We start from the raw sequence: 25377 nt of genomic DNA, 5'->3' as shown, positions 1-25377 counted from the left end.
GCTTCCCGGGAGGATGCCCGGCGGCGGCTCCCCGCTCCCAGGCGCTAGCTGAGCCGGCCCGGGAGCGGGCGGCGCGTCGCCATGCCGGCGTGACGGGCGCCCCCGGCTGCCCGCGCGGGCCCCCGCGCTGCCCCACGCCGCGCCGCGCCGGCGCCGGGCGGCAGGATGGGCTGTATCCAAAGCATCACCTGCAAGGCGCGGATCCGGCGCGAGAACATCGTGGTGTACGATGTGTGCGCCACCATCGACCAGTGCCCCACGCGCATCGAGGAGACCTCGCCCATCGTCCTGCGCTACAAGACCCCCTACTTCAAAGCCTCGGCCCGCGTGGTCATGCCCCCCATCCCCCGCCACGAGACCTGGGTGGTGGGCTGGATCCAGGCGTGCAACCAGATGGAGTTCTTCAACACCTACAGCGACCTGGGCATGTAAGCGACCGGCGGCGCGGAGCCGGAGCGGGGTCCCTGGCCCCGTCTCTCCTCTCCACCCCGACCCTCCTCCTCAGCTCCTTCTTAGCGCTCTCCCCATCCTCTTTCTAAACCTTCCTCCCGCCTCCTCTTCCACCTCCCTCCTCCCTGCGCTTTTGTTTCAGTGACAGGGCGGGTGTAGGGAGGCTCCTCGCGAAGGCATTTTCTCGTGGTTTGCTTCTGACTCCCCGTGAACGCGAGGAGGACGGCGCGGGGCGGCGAGAACGCGACAAGGAGGGTTCGAGAGACGGGCGTGGGGGTGGCTGGCGAGGGCCCTGGGTGTTTCGGGGCGCCGTCTGGGCTTGATGGGGCTTCCCGGGAAGAGTTTGGGGGGACCTGTGGAGAGAGGAGTGGAGTGGAGCGCCGGGGGCGCACCGGCTGTGCCACGCGTCCTTTGGAAAAGCCCGAGAGGGCTTGGAGGAGAAGGTCCCGGGCGTCGGAGAGGGACTTGGCTGGTTTCTGCCCTTGTTCCCTCCGCTGTTGAATTCGAGCCCTTGTGCCCCAGGCCGGGAAGGCTGCAGGCGTTTCCATTCAGAGCCGCCGCAAGCCCGGCGGAGCCGCCTCTCTGGCCCGGCGCCCTCTGGACGAGTTGTGCGGCGGTGGGGAGCGGGAAGGCACCTTGTGCGAGCAGTCTGGGGCTGGCGCGGCGCGGGGTTTTCCTTGTGCTTCGGGCAAGTACACGTCTCCTGGCCGTCCAGGGTCCTTACTTGCTCCAGAACTTTAGTAATTACAGCGCCGGGAGGGATTCCCCAGCGCCCACCGGCGAATCCAGTCGGCGAGCTGGGAGCTCTCCAACTTCTTTCAGCAGCGCTGCTCGGTGCGCGCCGGGCTGGGCGGCTGCCGGGAGACCCAGGACCGTTGCGACTCCGCGGCCGCCACCCGGAGCCCGCAGCCTGCCCCAGAGCCGCAGGCTGCGGGCTGTCGCGTCGGGACTTTTTAGTTACTAACTTTTCTTAACTCCCCGCCAGCCTCCTTGCAGAAGCCGACTCTGAGCGGTTGGCGACCACAGTGGCTAAAAGGTTTGGGGCCTGCATTCTACCTGTGCTACGGTGCTGGTCTGGAGCACCCTAATTAGCCTGCGGCCTCTAGAGAAACCCTTTTCTGGAAATCCAGCCTTATTTCATTTATTAACCGGGGACTCTGGAGCTCCCAAGGTTCATCCATTGAATATATGGGACAAGGGAGTTTCTATTTTGAAAGGCCAAACGATCTTTTTTTAATGGCAGCTTGCAGGCTTTTTACTGCACTCAGAGAGCATGTAAGTTAACACTAGTCATGGGTGCTAAAAGAGATTTTGACAGGTTGTTTTGTTCTCCCTGCCTTCCCCTCAAAGAGTTTGAACTTTTCTCTTTAAGCATAAAAGCTCAGGGCTGGAGAAAGCTCATTCCTAGTGAAGATGTGCGAGAGCCTAGTTTCTTCCTATATGCCTCTGTTCACTGTGTTCTTATCTTGCTGGAAGACAGCTGGATCTAAGAAATGGGGGACATATTACTTTGGGTGAATCATGCCATTTAAAAACAGACACACCCTCCAAAGGATGATTATATCTGAATACATGGGTCTCTTAAAGCTGTTCTTTTAGAAACCCATTATTTCCAGCGAAGTCAGAGCAAGCCCCAGACCAGGCAAAGGCCTTCCCTTTTGTGCTGGCCCTGATGGCGGTGTGCACCTTGCCCGGGTGGGCGGGGACCGGGGAAGTAATTGCAGTCTGGGGCGGATGCAGAGGAGGCCAGGAGGGACTGAGCAGAAACAGCCTCACTTTTCCCCAGACTACATAGCAAGGCCTCTCTGTTGCTTTGTATCTCTTGTGAATCAGTAAATCAAAAGCAAACAAATAAATAATTTCTTTCTGTAAAAGAAAATATATCCCACCTCAGGAAAAGCCGAGTTGAGATATAAACAGACATAGTAGTCGAACGTCCTTGAATCTGGGGGACATTGTGTCCACAGTGGAACCAGCTTCAATGGGGATGAACTGGTGTTGGGTCTGGGGGCACTTATTCCCTGACCTTTCCTTGCTGAATTCTTGCCTCTGGGGCTTGGAAAAGAGCTTTGCTTTTCAACTGCTACTATCAGTATGTTAAGATTCTCAGTGTTCATACTGATGCAGGGAACAGGGAAGCAAAACAGTGCCCAAGATACCATGAAGCATATTATTGGAGATCTGGGTCCAGAGTCCACCTGTTTTCATGGTTACAATAACTGCTATGCTTAAGCATACTTTGGAGCCCAAATTGGATTGAACCCATCTCCACAAAATGTGTATGCCCTGAAAACTTAGCCAGGACAAACTTTTTAATGGGACCTCATATTGCATGGAAGTCTTCATGGTCTGTTGGTTATTACCCACTTTAGCCAGTATCCTGAGTAAAAAACACCACAGGCTGAATTTTTACCCCTCTGCAATGCTCTTGTTACATGAAGCATGATATGACCAGAGGGTGTAGGTTAGAAAGCTGCCTTTTCAACATTTTAAAAGGGACTGCCAGAGGAAATCCACAATTTAAAATGGCAAGAAACTTCTAGTGACAGGCTTAAAAGAAAACATGAGCTTTTGTGGTTTAGAGTTTCAACATTTCCAAGCAGGAGTAGGTTTCTGAAGGAGCATTTGAAATAGTTGATGATCCTGACGCCCGGAGCTTAATTTGAACTTGAACTCAAGTGACTTGGAACATCCTCACATGATTGCATAGAACCCAGGCTGGTGAATACTTATGTCCTCTCTTTATTTCTCCTTTGGCCCTGGTGAACCCCGCTAATGCAGCCCTGATCCAAGTCTTCATCTTTTGGGAATGAAGGGCCTCTGGTTTTTCGTCAGTCATCCCATCAATAAAATATTTATCAAGCGCCTCTCAGGTCTGGGCACCAGCAAAGAAAGCAAAGGACCAAGCAGGCAGCTTCATAGTTCCTCAGTGTAGGAGGGAGGGACACAGGCAGAACAAGCCTTTGCTCCCAGGCAGTATAGGAGAAATCTGGAAAGAGGGGTGGGAAGCCAGGCAGGGTTTTCTAGAGGCAGAAGGACTGGAGCTGGATGTGAGCAATGGATAAGATTCAGCTAGACAAGGAGGGGGACTCATTCTAAGAGGGAAGAACAGCAAATATATGGGGGCAGGAAAATATAAGGTGTCTTAAGAGAGCATAAGTAGGCCGGAGTAGAGCTTTCAAGTCGGAGAGCCAGTGGGAGGTGGGGTCCGAAGGCAGGCCAGGGTCTGTTGGGAAAGGCCTAGGACAATACAACCTGGAAAGGAGAAGGTTGAGGTCAGGTCTTCTGAACCAGTGTGCAGAGGCTCTTCCTACTTTCTTCATACCTCTGGGGCATGCAGGGGCTTTTCAACAGAGACATAAAACCTTTGTGATGGAACAGTTTTAGATGCTAGAGTATGCCACCCAAGAGGTTTCCTGAGTGAGGTTTGAACACAGAATGGGGTTCATGTGTCAAGGATGAACGAGGCGAAGCCGAGGTCAGAGGGAGGACAGGCCATAGCCAAAGGCCCTCCCCACTCTTTCTGAGCCCATGTGCGTCATCTTCTAGAGCTGTACGGGAGTTGTGGTCAGCCCAAGGCTGGGAGACCCTTGGCCTGGGTGAAACTTGCGGAGGTCATAGCTCACTCCTGCCTGTCTCTCTTCCTCCTTGAGAGTCAGTGTTGACGAGACATTGACACTACCTGCCCACCTTTGTTGCCTGTTCAGTCCAATCCAAGCTGGTTTCTGTCCATTCCAGAATTGTTCTGGCTCAGTCTGTGGCTTCCATGTTACCAATCCAGCAGATGCTTTTGAGAGACACTTGCTATTTCAGCAATAGTCCACATAGTTGACAGCTTCCTCCATCTTGAATCACTCCCATCTTTTAGCTTGATGCATTTTTCTAGCTGTTTCTCTGTCTTACCTCAGAGTACAGTTCATGAGGACCTTACTCATTTGATCCTCTCCCTGGGTAATTTTACCCTTCCCCATGGCAATAGATGTTCTGTGTGATGCACAGTCACCTGCGGCATAGGTGTGTGTGTGTGTGTGTGTGTGTGCGCACGCGTGTGTTTGTGTGTCGGTGTACGATTTCCCCTTTGGCTGTCTCAGAGACATCTCAAGCCTAATGTACCCAAACTGGAACTCTTGACTGCCACTACAGCTCCCTCCCCAAATCTGCAACTCCACCGGTCTTGCCCCATCTTGGTAAAGAACACCTCCAGCCCCTGAGGGGCTCAGGCTGAACCATCTGTGTGTCATCCTAGATATTTTCCCACACATCCAGTCCATCATCACACCCTGCCGGTCCCGTCTCTGGGATAGCTCTGTAATCCAGCCACCACTCTGTGTCCATTCCTGTCCTCACAGGGAGGTCACCGTCAGCTATCACCTGCTCCAACAGAGGATTTCCAGCCAAACTTCCCACCTTCATTCTCGCCCTTCCTCCAGTCTCTTCCCCACACAGTGGCCAAGTGATAGTTTCAAAACGTAAATGTTATCACTTTCCTGCTTAAACTCTTTTACTGACTTTTCATTGTAAAAGGTAGGAAATGTGAAGGCCTCGTCCCGGTCTCTGAATTTTCTGTTCTTAAGCCATGTCAGCCTCCTTCCACTTTTGAAAAAAAACAAAAAAACAAAAAAACAAACACAAACAAACAAAATAGCTTCTTTATCCCAATTCAGGACTTTTCCTTGTGCTGCTCTCTGTCTGAAATGCTTTCCTTGCCCACCCTTTTCTAGCACATTCCTACTTCTTATTCAGGCCTGAACCACCACTTCCTCAGAGGCCACCCGGATTTCACAGTTTAAATTAAGGTTCTTCTGTTCTCTTGAATGAGACACTATTCTTTTACTTGTTATAGTTTGTAAGAATGTAATTGTATGTTTGTTTAACACCTGACCCTTCTGCTAGAATGTAAGCCCCATGAAAGCAGATATTGTATCCATTTTATGCCCTATGAGTGGTGCTTAGCTCCTAACAGGTCCTCCATAAACATCTGAAAAATAAATGAGCCATTTTTTTCGGACCTCGAATAGTGTGTGTCATCTTCAACAAATCATGTCTCTCTTCAAAATCAGCTTTTTTTAAAAAAGACTTATTTATTTGAGAGAGAGAGGACACAGGAAGAGGCAGAGGGAGAGGGAGAGTCCGGAGCCGACTCGGCGCTGAGCACAGAGCCCAACACGGGGCTTGATCTCACGACCCTGAGATCACAACCTGAGCTGAAACCAAGAGTTGGATGCTTCACCGACTGAGCCCCCCGGGGACCCCTCAAAATCAGCTTTTCCTATCACACCCAAGGCTAACCCAACTAAGCTCTTGAACTCTAGACGTCCCAGCCATCGCTTAGCACATACACAGTGTAATGCCACTATGCTTTTTGTATCATTTCGTTCTGTGTTGCCCCAGCAGATCCGCTGCTCCTCAGCGCAGGGCACCCGTCTGTCACTTCCTCTGCCTCCATGCAGGTCTGTGCACGAGGAGCGGTGTTCAGCAAACACCCAAGCCTCACTTTCGCGTCACCTGTGATCAAGTGGCATTCGGCGTCTGCCCAAGGAGAGGCAACCTGGAGACCGTGTCATAGCACCGTTCACCTGCATCACTGACTCGTGGCCTGAATCTCGGGACTGTGGGTGCTAGTACCCTGATCTTCCGAGCCATTTCCCCCAAAGCTAGCACTTCCCTTCGTGACCACGGCTGCGTGCTGCCTGCACGTGCGGTATGGCTTTGAGTGTGGCCCTCCTCGGTTATAGAGATGCCTCCTTCAGGCATCTGATTAGCCCCCAGGCCACTTGCACCAACACCCACCCTCCCCCCATTCCCATTACATCCCCGGATCGGGGGGCCCATGACCTGGAGGAAGGGGCTAGAGCTGCGCTTTACCAGAAACGTCGGGGACTCCCAGTCTAGAGCATGAGATGAGAAACAGGATCCACTTCCCTCATGAGAGTCCTGAGTGCCCTTGAAGGGGAGCTGGCCTCACCCTTTGCCTCTAATCTTCTCCGTCTCGGAGAGGAGGAGTAGGGGAGGATTAGCAGGTCTTATCAGGAAGCATTAAGCTCCCTGGAGATAGAGCACAACTCTGGGGCTGGAAGGGATGGGAGGGCCCGGAGAGGACGTCAGGACAAGGGTTAGGAGGGGAGTTAAGAATGAAACGCAGCTCGTGTAACCTGGATGCTACAATTCAGCCGGGCCCTGGGTGGACGGGGACAGCAGGGTGTCAGTGAACGTCCACCAGGCAGCAGAGGCAGAAGCTGTCTGCGGCTGCTTTGTGTTCCGGGTGAAGAGAGAAAGCTGGCGATTGGGTAGGGGCCTGCAGACTCCGGTGCGGGGCACGAGGTCCCAAATATCCCTTGCCCTCCGATTTGTCCAGCACTCGGATCTTGGCTGACCCTCCTCCGACCCTGGGAGCTCCATGCTGTCAGTGTGCCCATCTTCCTGAGGAAAAAACTGAGGCTCAGGGAGGTCAGAGGACTCAAGGGCACAAGCCTAGCCGGTGGCGGCGCGGGGACTGGCTTCGGACCCTGTACCCTGCCTGTCTGTGTGCTGCCCACGGCTAGGCCCGGAAGTGGTGGGGACCGGCCAGACCCCATTCCCAGCAGCACTAGAAAACCTCGCCCTTACGGCTGCTGCAGCCTGGGGCCTCCTGGTGCTTCAGTGCTCCTTGAGGAGGGGCTTGGGGTTGCCCCATGGCCCCGGGTCACTGATGCTGTAGCTCCTCTCGTGCGGCCACTTGGGTCGCCGATCACAGAGGCACTGCCTTTTCTGATGTGTTAACACTAAACAGGCCCCGAGAAGTGGCCGCCGTTTATGAATGGCTGTCACAAGAAGAGAAATGACGCGAAGTCAGCAGTGACAGAGCGTTCCGGTGACCACTCCCAGCCAGGCAGGGCCCCCGTGGAGCCGGGGTCCCTGGGAGGGGTTGGGGTGCACACGCCAGCCGCAGAAAGATCCCCACGTGGTATTGGGGGAGCTCCCTGCCGTTCTCACCGGGCCTCCCAAATCAGCGAGGTACCCTGGAGTTGTTGCAGTGGGCTTTAGAAAGACGGGTGCCTGTGTCCAGGTGGCGGGAGACTCGTCCGCATCCAGGAAAGCCTCCCGAGTCTGGGAGGTGCGCTACCGAAGGGCCCCAAAGGGAGGCGGAGGAGATGACCTGAAAGGTCTGTGTACCAGGTGCTTTCCACACACGGCCCCCCAGGACATCTCAGCAGCGAGGGGTGCTGCTCCTGTGGCAGCGAGGTTCAGTAGCTGGCCCGGGGCCTCAGCTGGCCAGCAGCCCCACCAGGAGCCCAGGCCCCGGCCACCCCCGGCCCCCTGCTCTTTCTAACCCGCTGCCTTCACTCCTAGGAAGGAGGCGCTCAGAACTCGGTCTGCAAAATATCGCTGTCCCTCTACAGTTCCCTAGTCTTTTCCAAAACGGTCTTAGCTGTAGCATGTTTCTCCAATTCATGTGTTTCCTCGCTCCTTCGGAAATGGAGAGAGTTGTTCTGAGGTCGGGGGTGTGGACGTCTCAGAGGTCCTGCTGAGAGTGGCGGTAGACATTCGCAGCGACAGCGGCTCTTTCTGGGGGGTGGCGGGGGGACAGAGAAGGCAGCCCCCAGCTCTCAGGCACCCCGAGCCAGCCAGTCTGGGCTGCAGATTTGAGCCCTGGGCCGCCTCCTCCAGGAGCTTCCTTGGGGGGGTCCCATGTCAGCCCCGATGGTCACCAGCAGATAGTCACCCAGACCCCTCAGTTCCTGGACTTCAGAGTCTGTTCGTCCCTCAGATTCTCCAGACCATCGCTGTTTGGACAGATGATCGGGAAGAGAAAGAAGACCCACTTCTGGTGGCGGAAGGACTCTTGGCTCACAGGACCGACATCCCTCTGGCTCCTGGGAATTCTGGTACTGTTGTTCCTTTCCCAAGGCCGCCTCAGGCCACCATGTTAGCCCTGTGGACCCTTCTCCCTCATTAGGCTCTGGGATGCTAGCCAGATGGAACCAGCGGCTCACGGTGCCAGCTGAAGATAGAGCCACTGGCTCCCCAGCACCGGGGTTCAGGGCAGAAGACCTGGGTTCGAGCGCCAATCACGTGACCTTTGGCAGATGCCTTAACAATTCGGTGTCTGCTTTGCACGCATGTCACTGGGCGATGAGATCTGTCCTGTCGCTGTCACTTCGGGGTAAAGACCGTGAAAGAGCTCTCCACACTGAAATGTGCCATGCACGCATTATTGTTATCATGATGGAGCGCGACTCTTGTCACTAGAGGATGACTCTCAGTCAGCCTCAAGGAACAGGGAGGTCACGGCTGTGGCCCTGTGGCTTCCGGGCAGAAAGGCGTTCAGACTCTGAGGATGGATGGGTCCCGGACGGCTCAGCTGCTGTTCCCCAGCCCTGCTTTTAGCCGGAGGGGAGGAGAAAGGCTGGCTTTGCCCACAGGGAACCAGGGCTGTTTTCCACACATACTCAGGGGTGTGTGGTGGCTACCCCTTGTCCCACCCAGAAGTCACCCTCCCAGATCTGCTCTGAGCTGTGGGCTCTGGGCGGCATGCAGGACCCTGAGCACTTCCAGTTCCTGGACAGGATGCCTGCAAATCAGCCACATCCTTGCGGGGACTCCCCACCCTGTCCCGGGCCCTCTTGAGGTGACAGTGCCAGTCAGATGAGAAGCCTAGGACTTGGGGACGATTCTAGAGCGTGTAAGCCATGCTGTTCCAGCTCCGGAAGGAGCCGTAAGCTGCAAGACTTCGCAACCCAGGTGGACAGATAGGACCAATGAAATGATTTGCATCCAAATTATTGTTAATGTCTGCTGTCATAAATATATTTTATTCTCTCCATATAAAATGATTTTGTCTCTTTATAAGAAGTCTTCACATAATTAACCGGATGATAATCACGAAACATATTTAGGGCAACCATCATTCCCATTTTACATGAGTAAGTGGAGGCCCGAAGAGACGAAAGAGTTGTGCTCAAGATCACCCTGGCAGGCATGGGGTGGGGCAGGCCTGGGGCCCAGGCCTCTCAACTCCTCCCTAGTGCCTCGCTTTGCCAAGTGCACAGTCGGCCAACCCCGGACAGGAGCTGGGGACAAGAGAGGTCATCCTTAGAGCCGTGCACATTGGGCACCTCTGGGCCAGTCAGGATTTGTGGCCTCTAAAGACAAGAGAGGGCAGATAGGAACATCCCAGTGTATTCAATAGAAGCGAAGAGAAATGTGCAGGCTGTCAGATTAAAGTGAAATAAATAAGACCGTGGTGTCTGATGGCACCTCAGTGGGGTTTCTGGGACAGGCCTGCCTCAGAAAGCCTCTGGCTGGCGCTCTCTCTTGGGGCCTGACCTTTCCAAGCTGGTTTTGGGCCTGTGCCAGGCTGGGGTGCTCAGAGGCTGTCAGAGGTCTGGCTAATGGGGAGTAATAAACCAGCATCCTCGGTCAACATCTTGAAGGGCAGGCGGGCGGAGGAGGTCGGGGCTTCTGGGCATGAGTGGCGGCCGAGACACGCCTTGGCAAGTTGGGAATGGCCAGAAACAGGCCAGTGAGATGTGGCTTCGCTCTGGGCATGGGGGTAGAGGACCGGGGTCAGCTGCTGGGGTATGTGGGGACCAGGAGGCTGGAAGGGGGCTCAGGCTGGTTCTGGGAGAGCAGGATGCCGCCCTGTCTTCCTCCTCCTGAGGGCTGCCAGCTGAGCCTCCATTCCCAATGGCAGCCTCCACACCTGCGGCTGGGGGACTCAATTCAAAACCAGGTTTTTTTAAAGGGACTCAAATAATTGAGAATCTGTTTCAAACGTTCATGAATAACCTTCACATTTTGTTAAGAAATTTGTGTCAGAAAACTAAACCCACACTCCCAAGATTTCTTCATGGCCTTTGGAGCTAGGGAGCCTGTCTGGTGCTGGGCCCCATGTGGGCTTTAAGGAAGGAGCAGGTATTTGCCTATTGTCTGTATCCCCATGAGGCCATAAGCAGCTTAGTCAACGATACTCAGCCATTTGTTGAACACGAGTTTCATGCTAAATGTGCCATGTGCACATCTGTGAAGTGGGGATGTTAATTTCCCCGAATTAGAGATGAAGAAACTGAGGCCCGAGAGGTTGACTAACTTGCCTGGCATTACCCAGCTAATCAGTGGCAGCCAGGATTAGAAACCAAATTTCCAGAGACTCTGTGACGTTATGCTGCCTCATTAAGGGGCGAGAGAACGAATGAACCAATGAATGGATAGGGGGTGTTCAGGATATTGCCTGAGCACTTGTTTTTGCCCTTCCTGAGCAAACCTGGGGAACAAAAAGGGTTTAATCAGATTGGAAATAGCCAGCCTCCTCGCCTCCCAGCTGGTTTGCTCAGCTGGGCAGGACATGACATTAATGAGACCGGGGTCTTGGGGTCGGACCCAAGGGACCCTCTCAGCACCTGAGTTCACATTCTTTACCCTGCCAGCTACCAGCTACCAGTCACAGTAGAGTCTAGATTCGAGAGAAACACCTAGAAAAGTGCAGGTAGTGGGTCAGCAGAATCACCCATGAGTCGTGGAATGTTAAGGCAACGTGGGAACTCATGAGCCCCCTGCTCATCTTAACAGACGGCGACCCCGAAGCCCAGAGAGGGGCTGTGACACAGCCAGTGACCCAAGTCCTTCCGACCCCAGGCACCCTTAGTCCGTAAAGTAGTAACTGGGTCACCACATCCTATTGTTTCATCCCTGCCCCCACTGCCCCATTCCCTGTTTGCTGACGGTCCAGGTTTCTGGGCAGAGATGCCCAAGAGAGGAAGCAGCCCAGAGTCCCGGAAGGGCCTGGCCCTCGGCAACACAGGGAGGAACTCACATCAGCCCAAGGGATGTCTACACAGTTGCCAGGAGCAGAGAGACCAGCCCATTCCCAGTGTCCATAGACAGTGATTAGCACGCAGGAAAGGAGAGGGTCTCCCCAGAGATACCCATCACAGATGGCAGGAAGTGGGAGGGTTTGGCAGCTGAGGGAGGAGGGTTGTGTGGAGAATGTGAGATTCTGCCTGGGTGCCCCCCAACTCAGAACCCCTCTCCCCCACCTCCCCACCTCCCTCGCGCTCAGGGCCATACGTGGGCCCCCTGGCCCGCTGCCCACGCTCAGGCAAGGTAGCTACATGGCCCCTGGCAGGTCCAGAAGAAACAAGATCCAAGTGGTGTCAAAGGTGACAGATTGTGAGGGGCCGGGGGCCCTCCCCTGACAGCAGGGCTCAGCTGGGAGGCTCCTGGGGAGCAGAGCAGATGGGGCAGGTCTGAGAAGGATATCCTAGCAGCTTGGAGACTGTGTTGCTGTTGTGGCTTTTAGTTGGGTTTCTCTCCGTTTTTCGTTTCTTATATTTTGTTCACTTGAAGCCTTTTAGCACAGGGTATGATCTAAGTGTGCTGGCTGCTTACTCTCAGTCAAGAAGGGAGGGACAGAGGGCAAGAGAAGCAAGCCGGTCAAAGTCAACACACCGTTTGGTGGGATTTAAGGGCGGTCTAGAGGAAGGACTGCAGAGGGGGCCATGTGTGCCTCCGAGCAGCCTATCACCTTGGCCCATCTGGTGGCTCCAAAGCTCTGTCTTCACACCACTGCAGGCTGCCCATCGTGAGGCCTCTGGAAATTCTGAACAACATCAAGTGGTCTGCCTCCCCCTGACACGGTCCTGTTCCAGCCTGGGCCTCTCTCTCAAAACTTGCGCGGGTACCCACCTCCAGCCCTCGCTGGAGGGGGAGGTGCCTTCAGATCTCCTGGCCTAGTTTCAAGTCCCTGTCCCTGTCTACCACGTGCACCATCTCTCTGTCCATGTCAACATTTCCCTGCCTGGTTTGTGGCCCTCTGCTCACCTCGGGCCAGTCGGGTTTCAAATGCCACAGAACAATTTTTATAAAGAAAACTGTTTGTGACTTACAGGGGCAACTAAACTAGAGTTCTGGAAGTCTGGCGAGGCAGCTGGAACCCGGGCCAAACCAGAGGACCTGGGACGTTACAGAGCGGGTGGGCCAGGGAGGGGGCAGACTGATGCTCCAGCCTCCAGGGCCAGGCCGCTCACAGAGGTCTGTCGCAGAGAGATGGGGTAATGAAAGAAGTTGAAGGACATGGTTCACTGCCCTTGGCGGCGGCCGTCAGAAGGGCCTGGGTGTCAAGAGCAGACCCTAAGACTGGGAAAGAGGACGACTGATCGGGTGTGGACAGGGCCAAGGGAAGCCACCGACGGCCTGGTTCCTGCCCAGCGAGGCCAAACTCTTGACCTTTAGTCCGGCCCTTCCTTCCCGGGGGGTGAACTTGGGAGACCCGAGCAGGGCTGGCGCTGATCTCACCCCCAACCCAATGCCAAAGAACAGCCCCCCTCAGCCTTCTCTGCTGAAAGCCCCCAGGGTAACAGTCTCTGGTCAGGTAGCTGAGCCAAGCGGCCCCGACTAAGGGGTCCCTGAGATGGAAGGGAGGGTTGGGCCTAGGCGGCCCAAGGCGGCCCCCACTGCGGCAAAGGTGCGTCCTCCTGCACTGGCCGCTGTCTCTGCTTCTCTCAGCTGTCTCAGAGAGAGGTCATCTTTTCAGAGCCTGGGTACCCCAGAGCATCTCACCATCTGGGTGTACCTGGGGGGCCACTGAAGACTCCCAGAAATGGGACTGTTGCATGATGGGACAAAGGGTCAGAACTGAAGGTTGCCTAGAAGGGGTCATTGTGCAGATTTGGAGCTAAGGGCCCCTTTCCCCTGCAGGAGCCACCAGGCCCTCGGCCTAGAATGGAAGGGGCGATGCAGCACTGGGCCACCTGATAAGGTTTTCACAGAAGCCTTGGCCGTCCACCTTTAACCTGGGGATCTGTGCAGACTTTTCCATTAAGCAGCCAATTCTCTTTAGCGAAATGGTTGAAGGGTTGCGTGGGCCCAGGAATTGAAGCCAGGACACTTGGGCACCGCACCCTCTGGGGATGGCTGGTGAGCACTTGGGGCTTCAGATGGTTTCCTCTCTGCTCATGTTGCGCCACCGTTTCTTCAGACTCAGGATGGAGGAGTCCGAGGCCAGGTACCCCCAGGCTGGACAAACAACCACCACTGAGCCAAGAAGAGTAGGGATGCTTTTGGATCAGCAGACGGGTGTGTTTAGGTGTTCACTCCAAGAAAGAAATCCATCCTCACTTGGATGCTGAGAGGGGTTTTTCTAAGATTTACTCTCAGCATCTGGTGCTTCTTAAAATGTCTGGGCATCAGAATTAGGATCTAGAATTTCACCTTGGTATTTACGACTTGCCACAAAAAAAAAAAAAAAAAAAAAAAAAAAGGAAAAGCATTTTGGAATGCTTTCATGCTATTCCAAAAGAGCAAAGACGTTGAAAAAATATTCTATTAGAAACATCTCTGGTTAAGTGGAAGCAGAGTAGGCAGAGAGAAGGAAGTGGGTATAGATGGTGAGGCTGTCTTTACTGGGACAGGTCAAGGGCTAAGTATGTCCAGAGTTCAAGAGCACAGACCTGTTGACAGGGTAACAGCGAACTCTTGAGCTGTTACGGCTCTACCTGCAATCATTTCCAGTCTCAATGATTCAGTTTCTTCCGTCCTGCCATCCCTGTTTGTCAACATTTTGATACGTGCATGATCCAGGATGGAACTGAGGTGGATCGCCCTGACCCTTAGCTCCTTGGCGAAAATCAACTTCCATACAAGCTCAGCATCTTAGCTCTGGGTCACTCCATCCAACTTCTGAATATTCACTATTTATGTCCATAAGATCCAGCTTGTTAGTTGTGTTGTGCAAATGTTCTGTGTTCCTGCCAAGTTTTATCTGCTTGCTCTATTCGTTACTGAGAAGATCTGTTGAAACTTCTCTCCATGCTGGTGTGTTCATGACTCTCTTCCTGCAGAGTACTCAAGTTTGCTTTATACATTTCAAGGCTGAGCCTGCCTACTTCTTTGGTTTTGCTTCCTCTTCATGTTTGGCCTCTGGGGAATCTGTTTTGCAAGCTCAACCACGGATTCCGTAAGAGATCTGTAATGGAGGGTTTTTCAAGACGTTTATTTAACTACATTAGGACCTCCTTACTTGGCTCTTCTGTTCCTTAACTATAGGCAAAAGTAAGGCAAAAAAATAAATAAGCTTTTAGGGGCTACTTTTTCTGGTTTGAAGGAATATCTTTCAAAGCAAGCTGCTTGTCAAGGCAAGGCCCTTTGGTAAAAAGAGCTGAGGTTTCTTAGCACGCCCACCGTTGGGAGTGGAGAGAGGGGCCACGGCATGGTGAGGATCTTGGATAGAGGGAGTCTGGCAAGACCCGTACCGTGCACCGGCCACAGCCGACGAAAGCATACTGCTGTCTCAGTGACTCAGTTTCTCTGTGGTGTTGTGACTATGCCCAATGACTGTGCATTGGTCCCCATCTGTACACACTTCAGGGCCCTAAGTCTGCCTTGATGACCCAGAATGTTCTGCTGGAGAGGAAGCTCTGGAGGCCCTGTCTGAGCACAGCCATCTGCAGTGTCCCTCCAGAGCATCAGCGACTCAGAAGGATTTGCTCCAGGTTGCTCTGCTCTTCTTCCCTGGGCCTGACCCCGAGGCTCATTTTGCCCTGGCATTCGGCCCTTGGCAGGTGGTGAGCTTGTGTACCTCCTTCTCTTCCAGATGGTTCTGAGAAGGACCAACAGGAGGAGAGAGGGGCGGGGAGGCAACGCTGGCTGCTATTTCAAAGGCGTAACCAGGGGCCCCCCGGGAAGGCACCCATGCCTGGCATTGCCTGGGCACTCCTCGCGCTGACTAGCCGGGGCATGGGAACGGGGCTGGGGACTCCCTGCGTCCAGCTGCTCTGGGGTGTGGAGATCTCAAGGCAGTGGGGGGGTCACATAAAACTAGAATCCGGTGACAAAAGGAGAGGTTGGAAGTTTAGCATCTACCAAAGTGCTCTTCTCTAGGTACTTCCGCTGAGGCTCAGCCTTGCTCTTAGAGCTCATGCCGTCGCTGTCCATATGACAAGGGAGAAAACCCAGGCTCGGGAAACTTAAGTGATTTGTCAGGTTCACATGGTCAGGAAGTGGCCACACTTGCCACCTCCACGTTGATTGCTCCCTCTCGGTAGCTGATGGTAGAAAAAGAAAAGGCGATAGAACTTTAGAAGCTGGAAAGACCGTGAGCTCCCCAGTGCGACTGCTTTATTTCTCAGGTGCAACAATAGCACAGGTGTGAAAAGAGGTCAAGGTCATACAAACAGCTGAGCAGCAGACCAGTTGAGATCCTCCAAGGATGGAGTTGTCAAACATGTCTGTTTTTATAACAATTCTGTGAATTTAATTTTTTATGCAAGCTTATCATTCCTCAGAGAAACACACTCCATAACGCAGTGACGGTCCGCAGGAATGACCTCACCTGGACGGGCGCTGTGTCGGGAGCGCAGGGTCTGAGCCTCCCCTCTCAGCTGGGCCTCCAGGCTCCGAGGGGCAGAATGAGTTGTCTCCTCCCTCAGGTGCAGGGGTGCCCGTTGGAGATCTGAGCTGCACCTCCCCCATCTGACTGGCATGCGGTCATCCATTCGTTTATTGGTTCGCCAGCCAATAGGCGCAGGACAAACCTGACCCAAATGTGTCTTGTTAATACTCGCTGAAATTCAAATTATCTCCGTGAGACACAAAGAAACTGAGGCTCTTCAAAATCGTGTACTTTGCCCAGACTCACCCGTGCTGGATCCAGAATTGAACACCAGGTTCGAAGGACTCCAAAGCTATGCTTCTGACCAGCAGGATCAGCACAGCATTCCTAAGTACTACTGCCTGACCTAAGAGAGGAAAAGCAACCCTAAGATGCCAACACGTGATCACAGAACCATTGCAAACATTCTTACCAAACTGCATGTACATGAGAGGGAGGTCAGGATTTTTCCGAAAGCCAACAAAACACTCTTTAAACAAAAATTATCAAAGACTTGTGCTCTTTGTGTTCATAGCTCTTTGGACCCCTCACATGGCACCTTGCGTTCAGGTGAGGTTTGCATGTGGTAGAGTGGGGTGGAGCTGGAGATTTGTTGTCACTGTGGCGGCTGAAGCATTAGATTCCTGGGCAGAGGGCGCCACGGTGGAGAAGGGCACGGGGCTCAGAACCACCGGCCTCTTACCTCCTCTTTGACAGGAGGCCACATAGCATGAAGGAGCATGGGCTCTGAGCTCCCCCTACCCGGGCTATGTACGCAGCTCCGTACGTAACTGTTACTAGCTGTGTGACTTCAGGCAGTTCAGGGACCTCTCTGTGCCTCTGTTTCCCCACCCATAATAGGGGGTACCTACTTCATAAAGTTGTTAGGAAGATTACATGAGTTAACATTTACAACATGCTTATAACAGTGCCTCATGCATTGCGGGCACCCTGTGATTTTGTTAAATGTTTTTAAAAATGGGTGAGGGGTGCCTGGGGGGCTCAGGTTAAATGTCTGACTCTTGATTTCTGCTCAGGTCATGATTGAAGGGTAGTGGGATGGAGCCCTGCATCAGTCTCCACGCTCAGCAGGGAGTCTGCTCAAGAGTCTCTCTCCCTCTCAAAATAAATCTTTAAAAATTAAATAAAAAATGGGTGAATAAATAACTAAATGGACAAGTATTCATTGAATACCTGGTATGTGCCAGGAGCTATGCTAGGAAATCTTTCATCCTGTGCAGAAAATCTTGTGGTTGTGTACAAGCCCTTTTAAATCAGTCAGCTGGTGCTATTAAGCACCTGGATGCTTAGCACCATGCGGGGTCCACGATGGGCTTTGTAATCAAGGAGGCCTGCCTGGAGGAGGTGGAACCCGATAGACTGGTAGGCACCCTTAAAAGACCGCAAGTTGCCTTTTCTCCAGGCAGAATTATACCAGTTCCCTAAAGTGTCCTTACCAGGTTCAAACTTGCTCATCCTTGGGACTCTGTTCCCAGAGAAGGTCTTCATGAGCAAGTAGCAGCCACGGGAGGACTTTTCATCTAGGCATTGTTATCCCGGCCCCGTGCCTGCTTGGATCTCCAGAACCACAGTGTTCCCGTAAAAGAAGTCAGGTGTTACCTTCAACAGCCCCTAGGACTTTTCTGGCCATCCTCACCTCATGCCGAGCCTGCCTTCCCCGTCCTGGTTGTCAGCAAATTTCCCTTCCCCTGTCCATCGCTGCGCTTCCTAGGCTGCACTTGGTTCTTTCCTGACCGCCTCTCCCAGGACGGATTTCCTTCTGACCATCTCCACCTGGATCTGCTGTCTCCTGAACTCCAGACCCAGAGCTCAAAGCCCCTGGATTAGATTATGAGCTCAGAATTTTTAGGAACCCTGATGCCTTGGCTGGGGACGAGACCTACAAAGACAGAGTAGAGGGTCCTTATCCAAAAGTCATCAACTGAGCCTGAGCACTGAATACGGAGGAAGGCAAAGGACCTAAAGCTTCTAAGGGGAAGCTCAGGATAATAGGCCTTATGAGCCAGAATGAAATGCATGCTAATGCTCGGGAGGCTGTTTACCTGTGCCGAGGTTGACAGAGATGCCCCCTGAGACCCATTCCCCACGATTTGTCCACTTTACCCTCCTCCTGGCTTTCTGGGCTCTGAATTGGAACATCAGCCTAATGTGCCACCCTGACCCAATAATCAATACGTTTAATTCAGAGATAACAAAAAGCGATTCAGACAGGATCCTAAATAAACATAATGCTTTGTAGTCCCAGATGTCATAAAACCCTGAGTGGAGAAGGTAGACACTGGCCCTGGGGGTCAAAAGCCTCTTCAACAAAGTGGCCATAGCAGTAACTGAAATGTCAGTCCGTTGAACTAAAGGCCCAGAGCATTCCTGTGAACTGTCCTCAGGGAAGATTCTGGACCTTCCGCGCCATGTTACTAATAATCATCCTTCATCTTGGTAATAGAAACTTACAAAGTGCTTTGGCCCATAACATTTCCTCTGCTCCTCACTGTAGCTATAAGAAGAAGGTGGGGAGGTATCATGTCTTTTTTGCAAATGAAGAAACCAAGACCCAGCAGAGTTATGTGACACATCCCACGCCAGAAGGCAAGGGATATGACCAGACGAGCTCCTTCTAACTCGTGAGGCAGGCTTTGTCCACTCTGCCATCCCTCCAGGCCTCGAGTTCTGCATTTGTGCGGCAGCTTGATGGGCAGCCAACCAAGAAGAGCCAGTCACCTTTCATTTGGAAAACTTGCAGAGATGGGCTCCATTCCGTGCCAGAAATGTGTCTGACTTGAGCTTGTCTTTGACAATATGCAGATCTAAGATGGGTATTTTGCTGACTTTTGCTAAGGTAATGCTCTGTGGCCTCTCTTAAAGACACAAAGCAGCTGAAAGGGAATTTGAGAAAACATCTGACTCATCCTTCCCTCTCCCCCAGGAAACCCAGAAGCAGGTGGGTGTCCTGTACGACACAGGCCCTTCCACACACACACACCCACCCACCTTTGCCCATTGAAAACCATCCTTTCCCCTTGAGAACCTGAGCAAAGTGCTGGTGCCGTGAACTGTCCTCAGGGAAGGCATCTGGACCCGACCTGCAGAATGCTCTGGAAGGCAGGACACCAGACGCGCTCTGGGACAATTTTTTTGCCCTTCAGACCGGTTAATGAGACAGGTGGGAACACATCCAAAATGTCAAGTCTCGCCTGGGTTCCATGTTTAGGTGACACCTCTGATTTGGAAAAACGAACATGCTGGAAACAGTCTTGGTGGACAAGATGAGAGGCTGAGACAGGAGTGGCCATTCCTGCAGTCCTTGGCCTCCTGAGTCTGTGGCTATCAGGGGTCACCTTCTTTTGTTCCAGGGCCCCTCCAAGTGGCACCTCCTTTACCTTGACTAAGACAGATTCAACCCCAAAGGGCCCCCTACCACTTGTCTTCTCTGGCATAGTTGGAGAATCAAGGAACTAAAGTCTGCTGTGAGCCTTTGAAGGGATAGTCCAGTCTAGGAGGTGGTGTTGAGTGCCCCCACTGCTCTCCCCATCTCTGGCTTTTTCAAAGAAACTCAAAACTACTCCTTTTCATAGGCAGGGGCAGGAAGAGAGGGTTGCTTTTTTTTTTTTTTTTTTTTTTGGTGGGAAGATGAATGAAGTCACAGAGCAGCCTCTGGGTGAGGTCCCGTGGGGGAGAACAGAGAGGAAGTTTCTTCCATAAAGAAATGGCAAGTCCCTCTTTTGCCTGTGGGCTCTCTACCTTTGATGTGCTCTTTCCCCCTTGAAGCTGAAGATTCTGCCCTGAGGAAAGTTAGTTTACACCTTGTTACTGAAGAAAATGGCTGAGGTTTGAGAGATAAACAGCCGCCCACTCCCTGTCTGTCAAGAGCCAGCACTGCTCAGATGAATGGGAGACCTCCCTCTGCTCCCCCTCTCCCCCTCCCATGAGGACAGCTAGCTTCCTCCTCCCCAGCCCTGCCTCCCCCCCTTTGGGAATTGAGCTAACCCTTTAGGAAATATTTAATGTTCATAGGCCTCTCTTGCATAGAAGCAGTTCAAGGGTTTTTGTGATCCTGCATTTAAATCCGTCTCTTTCATTTCCTACAAATTTATTGCCATCTGTTGATTTCATTCCTATGACACCCACATCAAGATCATTCATAAAGAGGAGCAGAACCATTCCTAGACCCTTCCCTTACTCAGCACTTTCCCCCATCTAAGTGCCTGAGCGTGCCTGGGTCTGTGAGAACATAGTCACTCACCCACCCCCCCTTTCGGTCTCTCCACAAACACGCACGCGCACACGCACACAGTGCACACGCACACGTCCGACAGACTGTCAGGCAGTTTTGAGTTTTAGTATTCATTTCCTGAATAATGAGAAGTCAGCACTCCCCAGTCCCTTTATCCCTTGAGAACCCCGGTTGCCGGACCCACTAATTTGGGTTCAGGATTTCTTTGCTGCCTTTTGTCAGCGATTTCGCCTCATTGTTACTCGTTCCTTCATAAAGCCCCCTTCCTTCTTTATTCTCATCAAAGGTAAATTAGCAGGATGTGTCTCATCTGTCCTGCAGCCCCTGAGGGCCCCCAGTCCCTCCCACCCTGCCCACCCCACCCGCCGGAGGCTTGGAGGGTTGGGGGAGGGACTAAATGAGGTAGCCCGAGCCCAGTGCTCAGCACAGGGCCTGACTCCTGTTAAGGGCACCCCACGAATTATCGTTCATATTGTTTTGACGTCTGCCAGTCGTCCTTTAACATAAACTTTGTCAGATCTGCCCACCCTCTTCTTCCCATCCCTGCCCCCTCATGCAAGCCCCACCTCCTCTCACTTGCACCGCTGCCTCCCATCTGGCCTTCCTGCCTCCCATCCCCATGCCCTTCCCTCTGCCACCTGTCTGCATCCGGAGCGGGCATCTCAGCCTATACATCTGATCAGCTCATCCTCCTACTTACAAGCCTCCTAAGGTTCTCTATGCCCTCCACAGTAAAATTCACACTCCTTACCAAGTACTGCCAAACGTCTGCTGGGGGGGTCGGGGGGTGGGCATCTAACCTGCCTTGTCTGCCGTCCCGCCGTCCCTCCATGGGGCCTCAACCAGAGCTGCAGCACACCGCGTGTCACCCCCAGCCAGGGTCCCCCTCCCTTCCGGAAGACACCTGTGCATCTCCCCAGAGAGCTTTCCTGGCATCCTCCCCCCCCACCCCAAGTCAGGATGCGCTCTCCCTCCCTCCTACCGCCCCAGCCTCTACGGCACATTCATAGCCAGCACGTATGTGCTTCCTGATATTTCATAAATCTCCCCTCATGTGATCCTCACAACGATCCCGTGAGCTGTTACGATTATGGCAACCTCTGGATGAGGAACTTGAGACAGAGAAATGAAATGATTTGTTTAGGATCACACAGCTCTTTAGAGTTGGGATTGGAACCCGGGATCTGGCCCCAGAGTCTGCGTTCGTAACCACCAGGCTCTGTGGCCTCCTGTGCTGTTGATCGAACCATGGCCCTTTCTGGATTGAGCTCCTTGACCGAAGAAGACGTGTGCTACACGTTTGAATCCTGGAAGCCGCCACACTGCCCGGCTCCGGGTCAGAGCACCTCTCCTTTCAGTTAACCCTTCAGCCAATCCCTCCTTCTGGGCCTGTGGGGCTCAGATTTAAGACTAACCCACATGATGCAGCCCGTTGCCCACCCATCACTCCACAATAGGCCCAGAATGCCTTCTCAGCGTTAGAACCATGGGGTCAGAGACTTAGAAGACAAAGCCTCCACCCTTGGGGAGCTTGTGACTCGGTTGAGGAAATAAACAAGATTATACACAAACCTAGAGTCATGGTAACAATTCCTCAAATCACAAACAAAGCCAGTTTCTTTGATTTGTGGTCAGTCTTGACATAGAGTCTCCCTGTTGTCCCCGCTGGACCCCTTGAAGAGAGGGACTAAGTGCCTCTCTGTGAGCTCAAGGCTTCTGTGGCCACCCTGTGTCTTGGCCACGGTAACGCACTCTTCCCAGGTCTGGATGGTAGAGGTCACTGAAAGGAATCAGGCATCTGGGAGATCCACCCTGGGTGGAAGGGGATTTCTGGAAGCAGAGCCCCAAACTGCAATAGACCCAAGTTGTTCAGGACTCTAGAACCTTCTTTAAGCATAGTCTGACACCCCCCCCAACAATGACTTTCCACTGCACAGTGTCCCTTAGTGAGCTACCTTCATAGAGATCTCTGCAAGGCAGTGGTGGCCTTCGATGCCAACATGCCTCAGGTCAGAGCAGAACTGGCTGCCAGCATGCCACTCACCCTCACAACCTGCCTGATTACAGGGGAACTGTGCCCAGAGCAAGGAAACTGGGACCTCTGACAGTATACCCTGCTGAGGAGCAGAGAGCACCATGGCTTTGCAGGACCAGCCCAGCACCCGGAAGCCTGCCTCTCCCCCAGCATCTCCATGCAATCCAGCCCAGAGCAGTCTCTCTCCTCCAGAGGCCAGGACACGTACGACCGTGCTTGGCATGTGCAGCTTTGCATCTGTCAGCACATGCAAAAGACAATGTGAGCTGTGCATCCCGTAGCTGCCAGCGATCTGTGGCCACCCTTTGCCGGGCCCCACGTAGATATGTACCTCTCATCACCTCCAGGCAGGAACACACTTGCCTGTTCTGTAAAAGGGGGATAATCATGCTTAGCTCGTAGAGTTTTTGTGAAGATCCTGCATCTACTTGTCTAACAAACAGTTGCTGAGGACCTATGATGGGCCCAGCTCCCAACACCTAGTAAACAGTTACAACAGCTTTCAGGAAATCTGTCTTAGGGAGTTTCAAAATGATGTCAAAAACGTACAGGTAGAAATACTCCACTGTCTTCCTTTCAGTTGCTTAATACTCTGAGGGTGTTCAGAGAGAGGAATGTCTTGCTGTCACTGGAGTAAAACCCACAGAGACTTGGCACGTTCCCAAACCTCTGGTGTGCTCCTGGTGGGGCACTTGCCGCATCAACCATTGGCTCGCTAGGATGTAATTGCATGTTGACTTACCCCTTTGTCCCACTGGAGACCCTGAGGGCAGAGACCGTCTCTGTGCATCTCACATGTTCTTGCCCCAGAAGTCACCTGTCGGACCACCACAGGTGAGCCCTTTGTGAGTGCTCCCTCTGCTCGCTGGCCCACACACGAGGAGGGCATGCACCTTGGGAACACTTCATGCCCCTCTAACACAGCTACTTCTGCTTACGAGGCAGCGAGGCATCCGGGCTTTGGTGTCCGAAGTAAAATGAGAGCTTGGGCTAGCTGGGAAAATTTCAGGTGTCCTCCTTGCTTTGTGATTCTGGAGCAATTCAGAGAATATCCCGAGGTGGCAAAGGGTCTGGATATTCTTCAGGTAATGTTCAAGGGACTGTAAGAGCTCAGTCAGGGAGGGAGAAGACGTGACAGGTGTCTTGAATTATTTGAGGCACCATCCTATAGAAGGCAAAAAGGTTTAAACTCTTTTGAAAGACCCCAAAGGCTAGAAACTAAACCAATTATTAATTAATTCAACAAGTATTTATTGAGCACCTGCCATATGCCAAGCACTACTCTAGGCAAGGGGGATGCAGTAATGAATAAAACAGACAAAAAAAATCCCCACCCTCGTGGAGTTTACATTCTAGCGAGTGGAGACAATCAAAAAATAAACATGATGGGTAGGAGCTTCTTGGAACCCCACAGTAGCCTGCCTGGGAGCTAGGCAGGTCTCTGTGTTCAAGGATACTTTCAGGACTTCCATGGCTGGTTAGACAACATGACCCTGTTAGTTCCTTTCGGCCTCATAATCCTGTGAGTCTGAGGCTAGTTAAGATGAGTGGTCTCTCTTTATTCAGACACCTCTAGGCCAAACTATGACCTCCACTCTCCAGAAACTCCCACTCTATGAGGAGTGATGAGGTGATACAGTGGCTATTTTTATGCGCGGCCCCAAGACCCCCTGCTGGAACATGTGCGTGGGGCAGGAGAGGTGGTTGCCTTTCCTTGAGGTTGCCGTGCTATTGAGGCTGGAAGAAAGAGGACCCCAGAGGATGGGTGACGTGGTTGGGCCCATGAGGGGGTCAGGAGGAGGGAGAGACAGGATGGAGAGCAGTAGGAGTAAGGATGGAGCCTTTGATGAGCGAACAGAAGTAGGAGACAAAGGGGAGCCCCCAACTCGAGATGCAGGACCCCAGCCTCACCCCTCCCCAGGCCCTACTGCCATCATCCTCTTTTCTGAGCTGCAGTGGCCCAGGTTCCAGCGACACGGCTCATGTGAAGTGACTAGGTCTGGGACAGCCACCCGTCCGGAGAGCGGGATGGAGGGGTGAGAGGGCTACGAGAAGATGCGGCTGCTGCCTCCAGCCACGTCCTCTCTCCTGCGACATCCCTGGAACCAGCTGCCCGCGGGGGGCTGGGGGCTGCCTCTGTTGTCAGCCTTGGTTCTCTTCCATTCTCATTCTTCCTGAGCTCCTGCACGTGGGGCTGGAGAGAGAGAGCCACCAGGTGTGGAGCAGATGCAACTGAAGCAGAATCTCGGGCTTCAGACTCCTTGCTTCCCGTACTACTGCTCTGCATTCTCAGTGTTTTCACATCTATTGATAGCATCGTGGTTCCGCAGCAAGAACGCGGCCGCGAGCTCAGAGATCTCGGATTCTGGCATTTCATTTGATTGCCAGTAATTCTGTGAGAGAGAGAAAATGGGAATTATCTCCTGTGATCTGCAGGCGAAGAAACGGAGTTGGGGGAGAACTCATTCGTCCATGTTTATGGAGCCGTGACTGGTATTAGGACCAGGAGAGCATGACATAGTGAACAAAGTACTGGACTTGGAGTTCGGAGTCCTAGAGTAAAATTTCAGCTCTGCCACGGTCCAGCTGTGTCATGTAGAATGCATTAGTTTTCTGATAAACTTTATTAGCTACAAAATAAATAGGTGTACGAGAAAGAAAATATTGCCCATAGGTGACATCATGGTGACACCATGGTCCCATTAGCCCTTTCCGTGCCTGGGGCAGACATAGCTAATCGATCACAGCACACCCTCCCACTGAGCAGCCCCAGGGTCCTCCTGCCTCCCGGAGCCAGCAGCTGCTGCTGAAAATCAGAGTTGGCACATAAAATGAAATTGCTTGCCATCCCTCCACTAGATCCCCAGGTTCTTTTCTTATCATCCTGGGCATAGAAACCTGTTCTCCTCTTTCCACCAGCTCAGCCTGAAACCTCCCTTTTCTGGAGATATGTAGAGTATCAGAATGAGAAGTTCGGGGTTCAGGTCCCTTCTCTTGCTCGTCGTCTCCTCGTGTTTTGAGAGAGTGCAACGGCCCCTGCCGTATGCAAGTTCTGAGGAGTGAAGGGGAGAGAGTACGCAAACGCTTTTCTAAACCGTAGGGTTCAGCACAAGCGCATTCGCGTAGCAGACACTCGGGGCATGCGCTGTGCGCCAGGCGCTGTGCTAACACGCAGGGGCGAGCCGCATTCGTACGTGGTCAGGCGGGCGACGCGAGCACTCCCCCACCAGACATCTAGGTTCTCCTCACGCGCGGAGGCGGAGAAGGCAGCCAGGCCTCCGGATCTGGAGCAGA

The 25377-nt window shown here is 53.0% G+C and overlaps 1 protein-coding gene across 1 annotated transcript in view; it reads left to right on the top strand.

Annotated features, from left to right (window-relative positions):
* Nucleotides 1-112: 112 nt before the first annotated feature.
* Nucleotides 113-25377, top strand: part of FAM78B (family with sequence similarity 78 member B) — an 87185-nt gene continuing 61920 nt past the window's right edge. The window contains exon 1 of the mRNA XM_027613767.1: nucleotides 113-428. Coding sequence (XP_027469568.1) covers nucleotides 166-428 — 263 coding nt within the window. The 5' untranslated portion in view covers nucleotides 113-165. The remainder of the gene's footprint in view (nucleotides 429-25377) is intronic.

This window comes from Zalophus californianus, chromosome 10 (genome assembly GCF_009762305.2).
Source record: "Zalophus californianus isolate mZalCal1 chromosome 10, mZalCal1.pri.v2, whole genome shotgun sequence".
Classification (NCBI taxonomy): domain Eukaryota; kingdom Metazoa; phylum Chordata; class Mammalia; order Carnivora; family Otariidae; genus Zalophus; species Zalophus californianus.
This window is presented reverse-complemented; position numbering and strand designations above follow the sequence as displayed.